This window comes from Rhinoderma darwinii, chromosome 2, assembly GCF_050947455.1.
Source record: "Rhinoderma darwinii isolate aRhiDar2 chromosome 2, aRhiDar2.hap1, whole genome shotgun sequence".
NCBI lineage: Eukaryota > Metazoa > Chordata > Amphibia > Anura > Rhinodermatidae > Rhinoderma > Rhinoderma darwinii.
In genome coordinates, this window is record NC_134688.1 from 253,282,304 (window position 1) to 253,299,573 (window position 17,270).

At 40.7% G+C, this 17,270-nt stretch overlaps 1 protein-coding gene across 7 annotated transcripts in view; it reads left to right on the plus strand.

The window, feature by feature from the left end:
• SPOCD1 (SPOC domain containing 1) overlaps positions 1-17,270 on the plus strand; it is a 204,352-nt gene that overhangs the window by 67,538 nt on the left and 119,544 nt on the right. For all 7 annotated transcript variants that reach the window (XM_075853156.1, XM_075853151.1, XM_075853158.1 and 4 more), the window contains one exon: positions 13,911-14,061. In XM_075853156.1, the coding sequence (XP_075709271.1) occupies positions 13,911-14,061 (151 nt within the window). The remainder of the gene's footprint in view (positions 1-13,910; positions 14,062-17,270) is intronic.

The window sequence follows — 17,270 nt, forward strand, 5'->3', positions numbered from 1 at the left end:
ATGTCAGTATGATTGCCCCTCTAGTCTGTCATGTAAAAATACTATAATACATTTGTCAAATTTAGTAAGTATACAGAACTGGAAATGATGCAAAATAGATGGAAGATTTTGGTTAACTTTTACAAATTTTTTGGGTAGAATTGAAATAAAACAGCAACAGCCATTATTTTTGCGTTTTTCTTTCACTCTATACGACGTGCGGTATAAATAATGTTATCTTTATTGTATGAGTCGGTATGATTACGGCGATACCAAATATGTATAGTTTTTTTTATGTTTTAATATTTTCGCTAAATAAAAATGTTTTACTGAAAAAATGCCTCTATCTCCAGTTATCAGGCCCTTCTCTCCCCCTGCCTCCTGCACTGATCATTCCCTCTCAATTCTTAAATCCGTGTTCAGTGAGTCAGAGATTTAGACGGATTATCAGCCTCACGGAAGGATCAGGTTACAGCTGCCGAGAGAGACACACAGAAGCTGCTGCTACTAGTGTTTTATCTTATCTCAGTGCTTGATTCATAGCTACACTGCCTCTTACTGCTGTATTATGTCCTACATGTTGCTTTATGCTTTATTGTCTCACCCCAGAAGCAGCAGCATCTTTCTGTGTCTTTGCAGCTCCCTTCTCATCCTCCTGCTCCCTCTCCCCTCTCCATAGACTTCTATGGGCGGCATGTAACCTGATACTTTAGTGAGCTGTCTTCATCTCTGCCTAACTGAATACGGATGTTAGCAGTAAATTCAGAGTGAGTGATCAGTGCAGGAGGCATGGGGGTAAAGTAGAGGGGTCTGATAAGTGTAGGCAGAGGATTTTTTCTCTAATAAGATATATTACAAAGTTTATTACATTTGTACACTTTAAGGTGCAAATTGCTTTGGCACACAGATGTGTCAAAATGCAGTAACCATAATAGACATATATTATATTCCCTTGCCATCCAGTGTCAGACACTTATACCTATTCACAGGATAGTAATTATTGTATTGGTTGGGGTCTGACCGCTGGAACCCCCCTACCGATCCCGAGAACGACTATCTTCGGCAGTCCAATTGAAAAAGAATAGAGCGTTGGCCTGGCATGTGCAGTACCGCACCATACATATTGGGGCGCACAGGGACGGCCAGGTAAAGAGTGGGGCCATGGTGGACCCCCACTTCTTGGATCTTTTCTAAAAGTTACATAGACAAAGGGCAATACTTCTGATAAAATGGTCTATGGACAGATAAAACCAAAATAGAGCTCTATGGAAATGCTTACCATTGTTAAATTTATAGATGACTAAATGATGCCTCTAAGGTAAAGAGCATCCTACCTACAGTATAACATGGTGGAGGATCCATAATGTTGAGTGGCAGCTCTGTAGCTGGAGGCCTTGAGTGTGTTAAAAGAACAATGAAATTATCAGAGCATTTTATAGCGCAATGTGAGAAAACTAGGTTTGGATCTAATAAAATGGGCCCTACAGCAGGATTAAGACCCAAAGCACACATCCTTAGGGTACGGCCACACGGAGCGGCCCTGACACGGTCACAACGCGGCCAACAACCGTGCTGGCACTATGTAGGAGCGGCTGTCAAATACCTTGTTAAGGGGTATTCCGGTTACATGCCTATGCGCACTGCCGCTCCATTCATTCTCTATGGGAGCGCTGGAGATAGCCGAGTGCAGTGTTCAGCTTTTTCCGGCGCTGCCATAGACAATGAATAGGGGGTAAGTTGTTGTACTTTGCGAAATTGTGCGGCCATAAAGGGTGTATAAATTAATCTAACCGGTCGATTTTGCAGATAAAGGGACGGTTTTCTCGCGTTAACATGCGGCCACTAACAGGCTGTTTGGCAGCCGCACCGAACATGGTGGCGGCGCGGTTGTTAGCTGCGTTGCGACCGTGTCAGGGCCGTTCCATGTGGCCCTACCCTTAGTACTCAGGAATGGATAAGATGGAAAAATTTTACTTTTTAACTGGCCAGCAATGATTCCTATTCTCAATCTAATCTTTGGAGAGAGCTAAAATCTGCGATTGAGAAAAGGAACCCTGCAAACATTCAAGAGCTTGAGAGAATTGCAGTAGAAGAGTGGAAGAAACTACCAGCAGACAGAGACTGGCATTGTTTCCAAAGATTGTGCAGACAAGTATTATGGAAGGGTGCCTTTAATCCTGTCCATGTCATACACTGTGTTTATTCTTTATTTCTTTTTTTTTAACCCCTTCAGGATGCAGTCAGTTTTGGCCTTGTGGCACAGCCAATTTGTTCAAATCTGATTTGTGTTACTTTATGTGGTAATAGTGGAAAAATGTGGTCGATACATTCAATGTTTATTAGTGAAAAACACCAAAATTTTGAGAAAATTTGAAAAAATTAGCATTTTTCTACATTTAAATGAATCTGCTTGTAAAACAAATAGTTATACCACACAAAATAGTCACTTGTTACCATTTCCCATATGTCTACTTTATATTTGCATTGTTTTTTGAACGTCCTTTTATTTTTCTAGGACGTTACAAGGTTTAGAACATTAGCAGCAATTTCTCTCATTTTCATGAAAATTTCAAAAGGCTATATTTACAGGGACCAGTTCAGTTCTGAAGTGGTTTTGAAGGCCTTATAAATTAGAAACCCCCAATAAATCACCCCATTTTAAAAACTGCACCCCACAAAGTATTCAAAACAGAACTGAGAAAGTTTCTTAACCCTTTAGGCGTTTCACAGGAAATAAAGCAAAGTAGAGGGGAAATTTACACATTCCATTTTTTTGCCGAAATTTACTTGTAATATATATATTGGTGGAGGTCTCAGTGCTCGGACCCCCACCAAACTAAACTTCTGACATGTCACTATGGCATATCAGAAGTTTGTCAAACGTTTATCTACACTTTAACAGTCTAAGGGCTCATTTACACAAGCGTTTTATACGTCCGTGCAGCGCGCGTGATTTTCACGCGCGTCGCACAGATCTATAATAGTCTATGGGGCCGTGCAGACAGGTGCGTGATTTTCACGCAGCGTAAGTCCGCTGCGAAAAACTCACGACCTGTTCTATACTTGTGCGCTGTTCGCGCATCACGCACCCATTGAAGTCAATGGATGTGTGAAAACCACGCATGTCACACGGAAGCACTTCCGTGGGACGCGCGTGATTCGCGCAACAGCAGTGAAAGGATGAATGAAAACAAAAGCACCACGTGCTTTTCTGTTTACAAACATCCAAACGGAGTGTCATAATGATGGCGGCTGTGCGAAAATCACGCAGCCGCACATCATACGCTGATGACACACGGAGCTGTTAAGTGCCTTTTGCGCACGCTCATGTAAACCCGGCCTAACTGTGGATTGATGTACATCCATGTTTAAGCAATGTTTTTGTATCCTTTTCTAGCTTCTTGCATATAACACATCTTCTGAAAGTTGTTTGCCTCGAGCATGTTTCACCCTAACCATTCTTTCTTGAGAAGAAAGGATTTGTCAGTAACCAGGCTTTGTGTGTCTTTATCTAAGGGGCAAAGCACCTGTGAAACCCACACTTCCAAACGCATCTCCTTAGTTGAAACACTTCTTGCCAATTCGCTCTTGGAGAAGTCATTAAGACAGAGGTTCACTTAGGGCTTATTCAGACGAACGGGATATACGTCCGTCGCACGGACCTATATTAGTCTATGGGGCCGTGCAGACATTTTTATGATTTTGAGATTTTTATGCAGCGTTGGTCCACTGCGTAAAAGTCACGACATGTCTGTTCTTTGAGCGTTTTTCACGCATCACGCACCCATTAAAGTCAATGGGTGCGTGAAAACAACGCATGCCACACGGAAGGACTTCGGTGCGACCAGCGTGATTCGCGCAACAGCTGTGAAAAGGATGAATGAAAACAGAAAAGCACCACGTGCTTTTCTGTTTACAAGCATCCAAATGGAGTGTCATAATGATGGCGGCTGCGCGAAAAGCACGCAGCCGTGCATCATATGTTGCTGCCACATGGAGCTGTTAAGTGCCTTTTGCGCAGGCAAAACACCGCGTTTTTTGCATGCGCAAAAAGCACACGCTCGTGTGAATCCAGCCTTACTTTTTCTCCCTGCACTGTGGGTGTTAAGTGAATGTTCTCAATAAAAGACATGAACACATATAAGAAGTTATAGCAGGGAGCAGGCGGATGGCACATGTTGACATTGGTGCACTGGCTGGTACTGATAATGAACTTTGACAGTATGTTCATCTTAGAAATAATGAGTAGTTAGCCTTCTACATTGTATGCTGACATGTTTCTTCAGACAAGATACTGGTAAATGTAGATGTATGAAAACATGTTTGTCTACATTGACATATCCATTCATCTACTTTATGGGCCCTATATTGGACATATGAAAATGTGTGCATACACAGTACAGAACTGTGGTCACAAGATCACATGTGATAACATTTTAAAAGCAGTAAAGAAAAGAAACACTTAAATGGAAACTGTTATTTCAACAAATTTTGCATAAATGAATAGTACAGGTCATTACAAGAAACTTTGTAATATATGTTATTAGAGAAAAATGCTTCTTTCTGCTCTGATATGGCTGTTTTCCTGCCCCCTTCCCCTGTTAAGCTGACTTTCACTCTGAAAATTCAGCTTTATCCGTCTCGAGTCGGACTGCAGCTCACATGTATCAGATTGCACATGTATATGGAAGCCTATGGAAATGGGAATAGTGAGCAGGAGGTGCAGAAGATAAGAGCAGAACGACAGGCATAGGAACTTTCTATCACAACCAAAGAACTTTATTCACATGAGTATAGGTCAGTATTTCTCTATATATGACCTGCATGATCCTGTGGCTGTTTCTGAGAGAAAAGTTTATAGAGCAGATTCTCCTTACTGTGTGTAGTGTATGGCTGCCAGTCTCCACCCCCAGCTTAGAGAAAAATGCAAACTACAGATATAGCATGCAAAAGGGAAAAATGCTAAAAATTGCAAGCTACTCTTCAAGGACACAAATGGTAGCTTATCCTGAAATGTCAAATGAAATGAGGGGTAGACTTTAAATAATTTTTTAATTTAGGGTTTGGTACAAAAATGGCAAAGGGTTTAAAATGTTTTCTTTGACCACATACCATCTGGAAGTGGCTTCTAATTCTCCACGTGTGGCCGTGTCAGGATTTGCTGCTGATACCTTTAAGTGAGGATCCAGAATGGCTTTATAGTCAGCAATGTAAAATCTATCATCTCTGTAACATATGTTCATTACATTTGTGCTATTGTCACTATTTTTCAGTTTGTTTTAGTGTGTAAAATCTATTCTTGCTATCCAACAGCAAGCTGCTATGTTTTAAATTTCTTATTAGATCTTTCCCAAAAATAAATTAAATAAATACACTCAGTAAACCAAAACAAAAGAGAGGAAGAAAACAGAGAATACACAGATGAACAAATCTAAAAGAGGAGCTTGTCTTCATATACATAACCAATATAACCCACCCCCACCCTCCCCGCCGCAGAATAAAACAAATACGCTTTTTTTTTTTTTCCGCTCTCTTACATGAATTAAAGGGGTTGACCGGGTACAGGGCATTTTTTCATACTGATGACCTATTCATAAGATCAGCTGTTCCAACTGCCTCTGGGCACCAGATGTCCGTGCTGGAAACACATGGCTCCTGTCACAGTTTAGCGGCTGTGCTGCAGTACTGTTCCTATTAAAGAGTGCAGCTCTGTTCCTATTAAATTGATTAAGAGCAGGGTTGCAGTACTGTAGAATCGACGCTATATAGTGGCCGGAGCCATTTGCTTCCGATACTGCCACTGCATAACATTCGGTGCAGTGATCAGCCGGAACAGCTGATCGGTGTGAGGTCCAGGTCTTGGACCCTCACCGATTATATACTGATGACCTATCTTATGGATAGTTCATCAGTATAAAAACCGCCCCGAGCCCGGACAACCCCTTCAGGACCCAGCCGTTTTTTTTATTTTCGTTTTCATTTTTTGCTCCCCACCTTTAAAAAGCTATAACTTTTTTATTTTTCTGTCATTATAGCCATATGAGGGCTTTGTTTTTTTTGCGAGACGAGTTTTCATTTTTAACAGTATCATTTGTTGTACCATATAATTAATTTGGAAACTGTAAAAAATTATTTCTGTGGAATAGGAAAAAAACAGTGATTCCTCAATCTTTTGAGGGATTTCGATTTTTATGGCTTTCACCGTGCGGTAAAAATGGCATGTTAACTCTATTCTACCAGTCAATACGATTACGGCGATACCAAACATATATTGTTTTTTTATGTTTTACTGCTTTTTGTTTTACTTTTAAGGAAGAAACTAAAATTTGTGTTTTGTCGCCACATTTTGAGAGCCATAACTTTTTTATTTTTCCATCAATTGAGCGGTATGAGGGCCTATTTTTTGCAGGGCGAGCTGTCGTTTCTATTGGTACCTTTTTGGGCTACATGAGACTTTTTATTTTATTTTTTTTTAGATATGAGGTGACCAAAAAACAGATTCTAGCATTTTATATATATATATTTTATTTTTTTATTTTTTTACAGCATTCTCCGTGCGGGTTATATAATGCTGTAGTGTAATAGTTCTGACTTTTACGGACACAGCAATACCAATTTTGTATTTAATTTATATATATATATATATACACACATTACTTCAAGAAAAATGGGAAAAGGGTGTTTTTTTGAACTTTTTTTAAATTTTTTACAATACTAAAAACTGTATTTAACTTTTTTTTTTTACTAGTGTATTGTCATTTTTACAGGCTCGTTTTGCGATTTGTCCGATGAGCTGTCAGAGGGGGGCACCCCCCTGTTTATAACATCTTAGATGCTGCGATCGCTGTTCCTGGCTGTTATTCCCAGGTGTTAGCTGTAAAACACAGCTGACACCCACTTCCTACAGAGCAAGCTTAGCGGGTGAGTCCGCTTCGAACATTACCTCCCTCACCACGACACAATAGTACGTCGTGGTGCAGGAAGAGGTTAATGAGTAAATCAGGTAATAAATTATGGGGCCTCATCATTCCATTCAGCGTGGAAGTGTGGGTTGCTCTTTTCGTCTAAAAAAAATAATCTCTCACATAATAATACTCTCAATACCGCCTTTTGACATCCAATCACCAGGGTAGATCTTTAGCAAACCATTTTCTAAGAATCTGCATTCTTGCCATAGACAGCAGTTAAATCACAAGATTACAGTATTCCGCAGGTTTCAATCCTGGTACTTGAGAGTGGTCCCCCAGCACGGTTAAGCCCACAGCGTATTCTATACCTATCGAAATATTTTGAATACTTTGACCAATATCGATGCAATTTTGGCATTGCCATAAAAGACTAATTCATTATACACCATAGAGGTAACCCCTTTTCTCCCCCACCCTTATATAGCTTTTCCATAAACACCAAAGAATCAGTCTTAAAACATTCTTTATCGAGTGTAGCTTCTCACAGGTGTCTTAATTAAAAATAAAAAAGAGAAAATTCCCAGAGGAGATACCAAACGCCCTTTGGAGGGACACAAGGTTCTTAATGGATCCGTGAATAAATTAGTGTAATAATTGAGTTATACCCCATCTCTGCCAACTCTTACTATCATAGCAAACTGGGGGATGAATACATTCTCTCACAAAGGTGTGAAAACTTCACAAACCCTACAATATAGACCAAGCAGCGGCATCCGGTTGAGGGCTCCTGTCTCAATGCCTTGGAATACATTATCACCCCATTCATATCACCCCATTTCTAAGACCAATCTGTTTGCTGCTGTATATTTCTAGTCGACAAGTTGCTGCACCTGGCCCGAAATAAAATATCTGAAATCCGGTACCGCAAAGCCTCCCTCTGCCGTCGGACGATAATGTGGCATATTTATTACAGGACTTCTTTCCTTTCCATATAAGATCATCCATGATTTATTCTATTGTATTAAAAATCCTAATAGGAAACTGGGAAATTACCGATGATATGTAATATCATTGGTATTAAGATTATCTTGATCAGTGCGATTCTTGAGGCCCTGGACAGGGGGGACAAATTCTAGTCTTTACCCTACTTCTCAAATTCGTTAATAATGGGCGCCAGTTAAATTGACATGATCCTAAATATTCTTTGTCATAGTATTGAAGATCATTGATCAAGATAACAACTTGTAATCATCACCATTATGCATACAATAATGCCAGGCAAGTTCTGACTGAAGCCATAAATTAAGCACTTCATCAATGAATATGTAATGATGGTGGTGATACTGTGGACAGTCCAAGCTAACTTTGCACTTTTAATAAGTGTTTTTCCATAGTTGATATTACCTTATTCCTTAGCATGGGGTGATTGAAGGCATATATATACTGCTAGTGAGAGTGTCATTATAATCCTTATTAAAGTCCACATTCTTCTGATGCATTTCTTTGGCTGGGGAGTCTTGAAGCCCCTCAACAGTTCATAGCAGAACTAGGATGGAGCCAATGGCAAACATAAAAGAAAAAAAAAAAGACATGAACAGTACAACTGTTTGTGTGTTATTAGTTTAGTTAGATTGTGTTTGTATATAGTTGTGACTTAGATAACAATCAGACCAAAAGTCATTAAGGCCTCATGTAGTCTAGAAAAAATATGGTACGCACTCCTCTGAGATTGGTGTGGTGCTAGTAGGGTTGGGATGAATTCCCTGAAATATGTAATCTTGGTTTACCCCAGCCCACACAAGAAGGCAAGTAGGATTTCTCCAATATAAATTGATTTATTGCTTCATTGATAGCTGTATATCATATATTACTTCATATAAGATAAGCATTATTTCATGAACATATGAACGAGGCGATTTAATTGATGTATCGGCCAATCCACGGCCTTTGTCACTGTCCCTGTGGGAAAGAACGGATCAAGCATTAATACAGCATATATGTATTAAAAAAATATAACAATCATCATGATATTCGTGAGATTGCGGACGTCTATAATGTAGATAATCAATGAATAATATATTGTACAATAGAACCATAAACCAGGAACATACGTAATGCAAAATTTTCATATGTGGACTATAACCATAATGTTTTAACATGTAGTAGTTATCTGGTAGTATAACTCATAAAATTGACTGTTTCAAGGATATGAAATTAATACAATAAACACTATTCTTAATATGAACATGAATGTACTGCTGGAAGGGGGGTGAAGACCCTTCCTTGCGGCAGACCTGACAGTATGGCAGCTGGCCAACAGGACACAGGAGGAAGTCTATAGTTCTATAGGTGTACCTGTGGTAACTCTCGGACAGTAGCAGACAGGCTCAGACGGACTTTAGGCAGCAGGCAGGCACCAGGCTTGGTGTAGCGGAGCAGGCGTAGACTCAGTGGAGTACAACTCCAATACCACACGACACTTTAGACCAGGATAACACGGGATACAAGTTACAGGTAGCAGGAATGGGGAACACTGGGAACTGGAAGACACTTAGGAGACCATTTGCATAGACGAACATAGCATAACGACAACAAGGCTCAGGCAAAGCAGGATGGGACAGGGCCCCCCTTATAGTCCAGGGTGCTCATGGGCTAATTTTGACTTTAACTCAGGTGCGCACGCTGGCCCTTTAAGAGCGGGCACGAGCGTGCGCGCGCACCCTACGGGACCCAGCCGAGGTAGGCGGAAGTGAGATCCATGGCTGCGGCAGTCAGAAGGTGAGTGAGCCTGACGGCCCGTGGCCATGGGCATGACAAGACCATACCATAAAATAACGGGAAAATCATAAATGCAAGATGGAAGGAAATTATCTGAAGATGTGATGGAAGTTGTGTGTGGACGTCTGCCAGACTTGCCAAAGTGAGTTCAATGGGAGTGACCTGTGCTCTTAAGTCTGTCCAAAGTGGGGCGGAAGTGACGTTGTAGGAGCTTGACTCCCAAGAGGTATGTTAGCTTCACCAATTGGATGTGTGGGGAGTGACAGGGTGTAGGGGGAGTGACCTCCGTCTATATGTAGTCACGCTACGTGTCGGTCTCCTGCTAATTGATGGTTGTGAGTCAGTCCTGAAAGCGGAAGTGACGTCTTTGGACTTTAGCTCCAAAGAGGTGTATTGATTGTACTACTTGGGTGTATAGAAGGTACAAAAATTGGACGTAATAACGCTTGCTAGTGGTTGCCATGACAATTGTGGATATATGTGTGCACTCCGACTTTGTATTTGGTAATGATGATGTTCAACAGATAAGGATATAATTTATAGTATAGAATGTAGATAATGTAAATTGATAAAAACAATGTGATGGTATAGGGGCAAACTCAAAGTTACAAATGTGAAGCAACAGGAATGGTGTGCGTGCGTGCGTGTGTGCGTGCGTGTGTGCGTGTGTGCGTGTGTGTGTGTGTGTGTAAGGAAAGAGCAAAGAGAGGAGGAAGAAGGATGGGAATGGATAAAGGAACAAAGGGTCAAATTAAAACGGCCGGTTTTATGGTATAATTACCTGGTCCAGTGTCTAGAGAAAGAAATAACAGTATTCGGTAAAGTTAAATCACATAGCCATCGCAGATGGTATTAATGAACTATGAGTTATACTCGAAAATTGTATGAAACATATATTCCAATACGCTATGCAGTTATGATATGATGGTTTATCATAGTCTGATTATATGTAGCCTAAGGATCATGCCATTAAATCATACTCTTTGTTTAATCCCTTTTGGGCCAGGGTTTGTAATGTGTGGATCCTATAGGATTCACGTTCCTAAAGTCGACAAATGTGATTGCCACCTCTGGCGTGGTCTCGGAATCTGTTAAATAATTTGAAATTTGAACTGTGATAAACTGGTTTGACGCGTGGAAGTGTTCTGGTATGGGTAACCAAGTTTTATTGCACCGTATCGTGGATTTGAGACTGGCTATGCGGTCTCGTATATGTTGTGTAGTTTCGCCAATGTAGACCAAGCCACACAGACATTTGATTAGGTATATTACAAAATTTTATTCGCAGGTATAAAAGTCCTTAATTGGAAAAGTTCTGTTGGTGTGCGGATGTTAAAACCTGTCTCCCTTAATGATATTTGAACAACAAGAGCAGTGGTGATATAGGAAGGTACCATTGCGTTTAGCTTTCAAAAATGTCTATACTGGTAGTTTACTAACCCGTTAGTATTGCGATTTAGGTAGAGATGTTTTGGGGTGATTGCTATCAAAGTGTAAAAGGCCATTCCTATTCGTTGGTTTAGTGTAAAAAAAAATGGACAGAAGACCCCTTTCGTTCTTCTTCACTAAAGTATCTAGGAAGCAGATTTTGTGATAGTCAGTGTTGAGCGTGAATTGGAGTCCCTCTCGCATATTGTTGATTTCTGTGAAGAATTCAATTAAAGAGTTTTCTGTTCCATATACAAAAGATGTCGTCTATGTAACGGAACCAACACAATGCATGTTCCCTAAATTTAGGGTTGGCGTCTTCAAATGCTGCGATGTAGGCATTAGCGTAAGGCGGGGCTGCGTTTGAGCCCATCGCTGTATCGCAGATTTGTTTGTAATGTCTCCAAAAATAAAAAAAATTCTCATTTAGTATGAGTTTTAGAATCTCTAGACAAAAAGTTTGGGAATTGGTGGTCATAACTGTGGAGTCGAGTAGTTTTTTGGTCGCTGCTCTGTCATCATGGTGTTGGATGGACGTGTAAAGACTGTTTACATCAAGTGTAGTGAGAATACAGTGGGGTTTTGTACTAGCTAAATTTTGTATGTTTTGGAGGAAATGACTGGTGTCAGAATTTTTTTCGACAAAGATGGAGAGTGGTAATAAAATAGAACCGGTGGATGCCACTATGGGTCGGCCTGGTGGATTGGTAAGGGATTTATGAATTTTCGGCAGAACGTAAAATACTGGAGTGATTGGGAAGGGATTGTTTAGAAATGTGTAGGTCTTCTGGTCTATGGTATGGTTTTCAAGATGGTGGTCTAATATGGAAGTGATTTTGTTTCGTATGTCTGTAGTCGGATCATGTGAAAAGTTTTTGTAGGTATTAGTATCTGCTAGTTGGCGGTCTAGTTCTATCACATAGTTGCTGCGGTCGAGGACAGAAGGATAGTCCTCGCTGTAGTACGAAAAGTTCTGTCGGGTGAGAGTGTGGGAGGAGAGGTTGACAACCAGGTTGTTGTCCTTACCTGGATCTTGTATGTATATTCGTCTCGCGTCCCCGTCCATCTCCTCCCTGCCTGCCTGGTGGTTAGTTTCTTCCTCTATGGTTGGCCAAAAAACGTTGCTGTGGATATCAGCCTGTAGATGTGTCACTGCCTGAGCAGGAAAACTTTCCACCGGCTTGTTGTCTTTGGAAACACATGGCACCAACAAAATTGGAGGAGTCGTTCCATCGATATACCCTGTTAGCAGAGTCGTTAGAGTCGTCTCTTTGAAACTTGTCACGTTTTCTTAGTTCGATGGTCTTGGGAAATTCCTTGATAGAGTTGTCTGTACGGCTCTTGAGATTCTCCCACTCACCAGGGCTGAGGATTGCAGAGAGTTGTTGTTCAAGTGCTTTAATTTTAGTATCCGATTCTTGAATTTGTGTTTGTGAATGCCCGATGGTAAGAACGATAAGGTCCAAAGAATATTTGTTGAGAATTTTCTGAAACTCTTTGCAGTAATTTTCGTAGTCAGACTAAAAGAGTAGGTCTTAAGTGACTAAGTCGTTCCATCGATATACCCTGTTAGCAGAGTAGTTAGCGTCTCTTTGAAACGTGTCACGTTTCCTTAGTTCGATGGTCTTGGTAAATTCCTTGATGTAGTTGTCTGTACGGCTCTTGAGTTTCTCCCAGTCACCAGGGCTGAAGGTAGCAGAGAGCTGTTGTTCAAGTGCTTTAATTTTAGTATCAGATTCTTGAATTTGTGTTTGTGAATGCTCGATGGTAAGGACGATATGGTCCAAAGAAAATTTGTTGAGAATTTTCTGGAACTGTTCGCAGTAATTCTCGTAGTCAGAGAAAAAGATTAGGTCTTAGGTGACTTCAAAGGCCTCGTGGTATTCTGCCAATGTTGTACAGTGAAGGTCATATGAGGTATATTTTCGTAATTATTTTTCGGCTTCGTGCACACGACTGTAGTGCAATTACGAATCAGGTTATTGTAGACCCATTCATTTCTATAGGCCACGGACACCCTTCCGTATAGTGACACTCCTATCAATCCCCATTGATGTGCCCGGGCCTTAGAAATTATCTTCAAAATAAAGAACATGTCCATTTGCGTCACGGACTTGCCCATAGAAGTCTACGGGCGGTTCCACAATTGTGGTTGGCTACGAATGCATCCGTATTTGCGGACAGTAAGAATAGTTACTTTTTCTCCCTGCACTGTGGATGTTTACTCAATGTGCTCAATAAAAGACATGAACAGTACAACTGTTTGTGTGTTATTAGTTTAGTTAGATTGCGTTTGTCCATAATTGTGACTTTGCCTTTTTACACTGGGCGATAATCGTGCAGACAAGTGTTCATAGAATGCACGTTCCCAATAATTGCCCTGTGTAAACAGGGCAGCGATCAGCAGATGAATGAGCAAACCCTCGATCATCTGCTGATTGTATCGTTTTAAAAAAGTGAAGTATTATTGTTGTCGGCAGCACATCTCCCTGTGTAAACAACGAATATCGACAGGTGTAAAAGGCCCTTTAAATAACAATCAGATTACATTTTATGAGTAATCAATGCAGAAATCCAGGTAATTCCAAAGGGTTCACTTCCTATTTTTTTTGCCGCTGTAGTGAAATATTCCTAAATAAATGCTTGAGTAATTTTATAGTGAATAATTGTCAAAGCTTCCCTGATGCAGGGAAAGTGCGCATAGGAGTAAGCAAATTAAAAAGTTTGCTTCTTCTCCATTAGTTGTGCATCCTGTAACATGTTGAAGTGTTCACTGTAAGCTCCCCTGACGACTGATAAATATTTTTGAATTTGTAGATCCAAAGGTGGAACTGGGGAAAAAAAAAACAAAAAAGAAAACACGTGATAGAGAAAAGGGTGACCAATCTCTCATTGTGACTTCAACAAAGTCCCTTAAAACTATTCGTGATACCACAGTGCAGACACTGTATGAAGTCCTGATGAAAAGGTACTGTATCTTTACTATAGTTATTTTTATGCTATACGAATGTGTTATTCAAAGATTAAATGTATTATATTTTATTTTCCAACATGTTTAAATTGGATTTGTATATCTTAGGTGCCTAAAGCTGGCCATTCATTTTTGGTAACTCTTGGCTTAGCTATCATTTGGTTTACTGTCTGAGTAATCATACTGTATGTGTTTGGCTCATCAGATAGGATAAGTGTAATGGTACTGACAAAAAGTAACCAGTCCAGCAAAAGTGCACCAACTACCAAACTTGCGGCATTCGGCAAGAGGTGGCGAACTAACCCTGCGACGCCCCTGAAGGAACTAGGACCCTGCATAGAGCAGATAAACCGCACTAAAAAGGGACGAATCCACTATGAGGAACCTTGCTAGCAGATTCTGAGTGAACCCTGTTGGTGAAAAATATATTCTTGCTTTCACCCGGCAGCTGCCGGCACATGGAGCGCACAGGTAGAGAAGTCAGACTAGCCACCTTCATCAACAGAGCGACAACGCCGTGCAAAGTCAGCAGGCAAAACAAAAATCAACACAGTCATGGTCATACACAGTATATCTAGACAGCGGTACCAAATCAGCAGGCAAAGAAATGTCAAGTCAGTCAGGATCATACACAGTAGCAATAAGGGAGAAAGCACAGAGGTGTAACAGGAATACTAGCAGCACAGATCAAAGGAACCGGGAAGAAAAACAATAACTGCCAAGGAGCTCACCGTCAAATGGATTTCTATAGAACCAATCTCATGGATTGATTAAAGAGGCTATAGTAGCTGAGTAGAAACAGTTTCTGGCTTAACCCTCGCCTAGCCTTTTTAGCTTCAGTAGAAGAAAACTTAACAGTTCCCCCCTTTTAATAGGGGCCACTGGACACTCAGGATAAGGTTTGACAGGGTGTTTAGAGTGGAATTTTTAGACCAACTTGGGAGCACTCACAAAGTTGGAAGAAACCCATGATCTCTTTCTCCTTGGGACCATATCCCTTCCAATGCATTAAGTTTTGGAGGTAGGCTCTAACCCATCTGGTGTCAACAATTTTTTGTACCTCGAACTCTAGGTTACCTTTGACTAAGACAGGTGATGGTGGAGACTTAAAGAGGCTCTGTCACCAGATTTTGCAACCCCTATCTGCTATTGCAGCAGATAGGCGCTGCAATGTAGATTACAGTAACGTTTTTATTTTTTAAAAACGAGCATTTTTGGCCAAGTTATGACCATTTTTGTATTTATGCAAATGAGGCTTGCAAAAGTCCAAATGGGCATGTTGAAAAGTAAAAGTACAACTGGGCGTGTATTATGTGCGTACATCGGGGCGATTTTACTTCTTTTACTAGCTGGGCGTTCTGACGAGAAGTATCATCCACTTCTCTTCAGAACGCCCAGCTTCTGGCAGATCACGCTGTGACGTCACTTCCCCAGGTCCTGCATCGTGTCAGACGAGCGAGGACACATCGGCACCAGAGGCTACAGTTGATTCTGCAGCAGCATCAGCGTTTGCAGGTAAGTAGCTACATCGACTTGCCTGCAAACGCCGATGCTGCTGCAGAATCATCTGTAGCCTCAGGTGCCGATGTGTCCTCGCTCGTCCGACACGATGCAGGACCTGTGAGTGACGTCACAGCGTGATCTCTCGAGAACACTCTGTCTGCACTGCCAGAAGCTGGGCGTTCTGAAGAGAAGTGGATGATACTTCTCATCAGAAAGCCCAGCTAGTAAAAGTAGTAAACACGCCCCGATGTACACACATAATACACGCCCAGTTGTACTTTTACTTTTCAACACGCCCAGTTGTACTTTTGCAAGCCTCATTTGCATAAATACAAAAATGGTCATAACTTGGCCAAAAATGCTCGTTTTTTAAAAATAAAAACGTTACTGTAATCTACATTGCAGCGCCGATCTGCTGCAATAGCAGATAGGGTTTTTTTTTTTTTTTAGATATCAGGACTTACCCGGTTAGGTAAAAGGTTAGGCGCCAAAGGCAAGTGTCCAATGCGCCTCATTTATATATAGATAATATGGCAAGACTTCATGTAATCATGAAAGACTGAGAGGAAGAGAAGTTATTACGCCACAAATAAAGTAGAAAAAATGACAAAATTTATTAGGACATACAATACACAATATTGATACATAAAATTCAAAAATGGATCCGGATAAAAGAAAGCAGTGTGGTGGCCACAAGAATGTTGGAAAATAGGATGTGGCGCCCACCATGAACACACAATCCTTGGCAAAAAATCACTGTCCAGTGAAGGTCACAGGTAACACAGTCTAACAAATATGGTGTCAGTATAGAAATAAACTAATGGTAAAAAACACACATGTTAAGAATTCACCGCAACACAGATCCAGCTCAATTAGCCCTGTTGCTTATGAAATTGCTAGAAAGTAGCACATTAGTGCTCATAGTTTCTCTACGCATTATAAAAGTAGACAAAAGGACCTGGACAAAAATATCAGAGTAGGACTATAACTGCCAAAGACAAGTTCAAGTATGTAATACCCATGTTGAGTCACAAAGGGTCTCTATCAACTATGGAGAGTATGTTGTTGGGCTTACCCATCAAGATGAATATAATGTGGCTTACTATTTGATTAAGTGTATCATATATAAAGCTTGACACTGCAGTCCATTACACACTACCCCCTGAGGAAGCCATATTGGCGAAACGCGCGTCGGGGCGCAATTTTTTCAGGCTGCAGTGCGGGGCCACATTATATTCATCTTGATGGGTAAGCCCAACAACATACTCTCCATAGTTGATAGAGACCCTTTGTGACTCAACATGGGTATTACATACTTGAACTTGTCTTTGGCAGTTATAGTCCTACTCTGATATTTTTGTCCAGGTCCTTTTGTCTACTTTTATAATGCGTAGAGAAACTATGAGCACTAATGTGCTACTTTCTAGCAATTTCATAAGCAACAGGGCTAATTGAGCTGGATCTGTGTTGCGGTGAATTCTTAACATGTGTGTTTTTTACCATTAGTTTATTTCTATACTGACACCATATTTGTTAGACTGTGTTACCTGTGACCTTCACTGGACAGTGATTTTTTGCCAAGGATTGTGTGTTCATGGTGGGCGCCACATCCTATTTTCCAACATTCTTGTGGCCACCACACTGCTTTCTTTTATCCGGATCCATTTTTGAATTTTATGTATCAATATTGTGTATTGTATGTC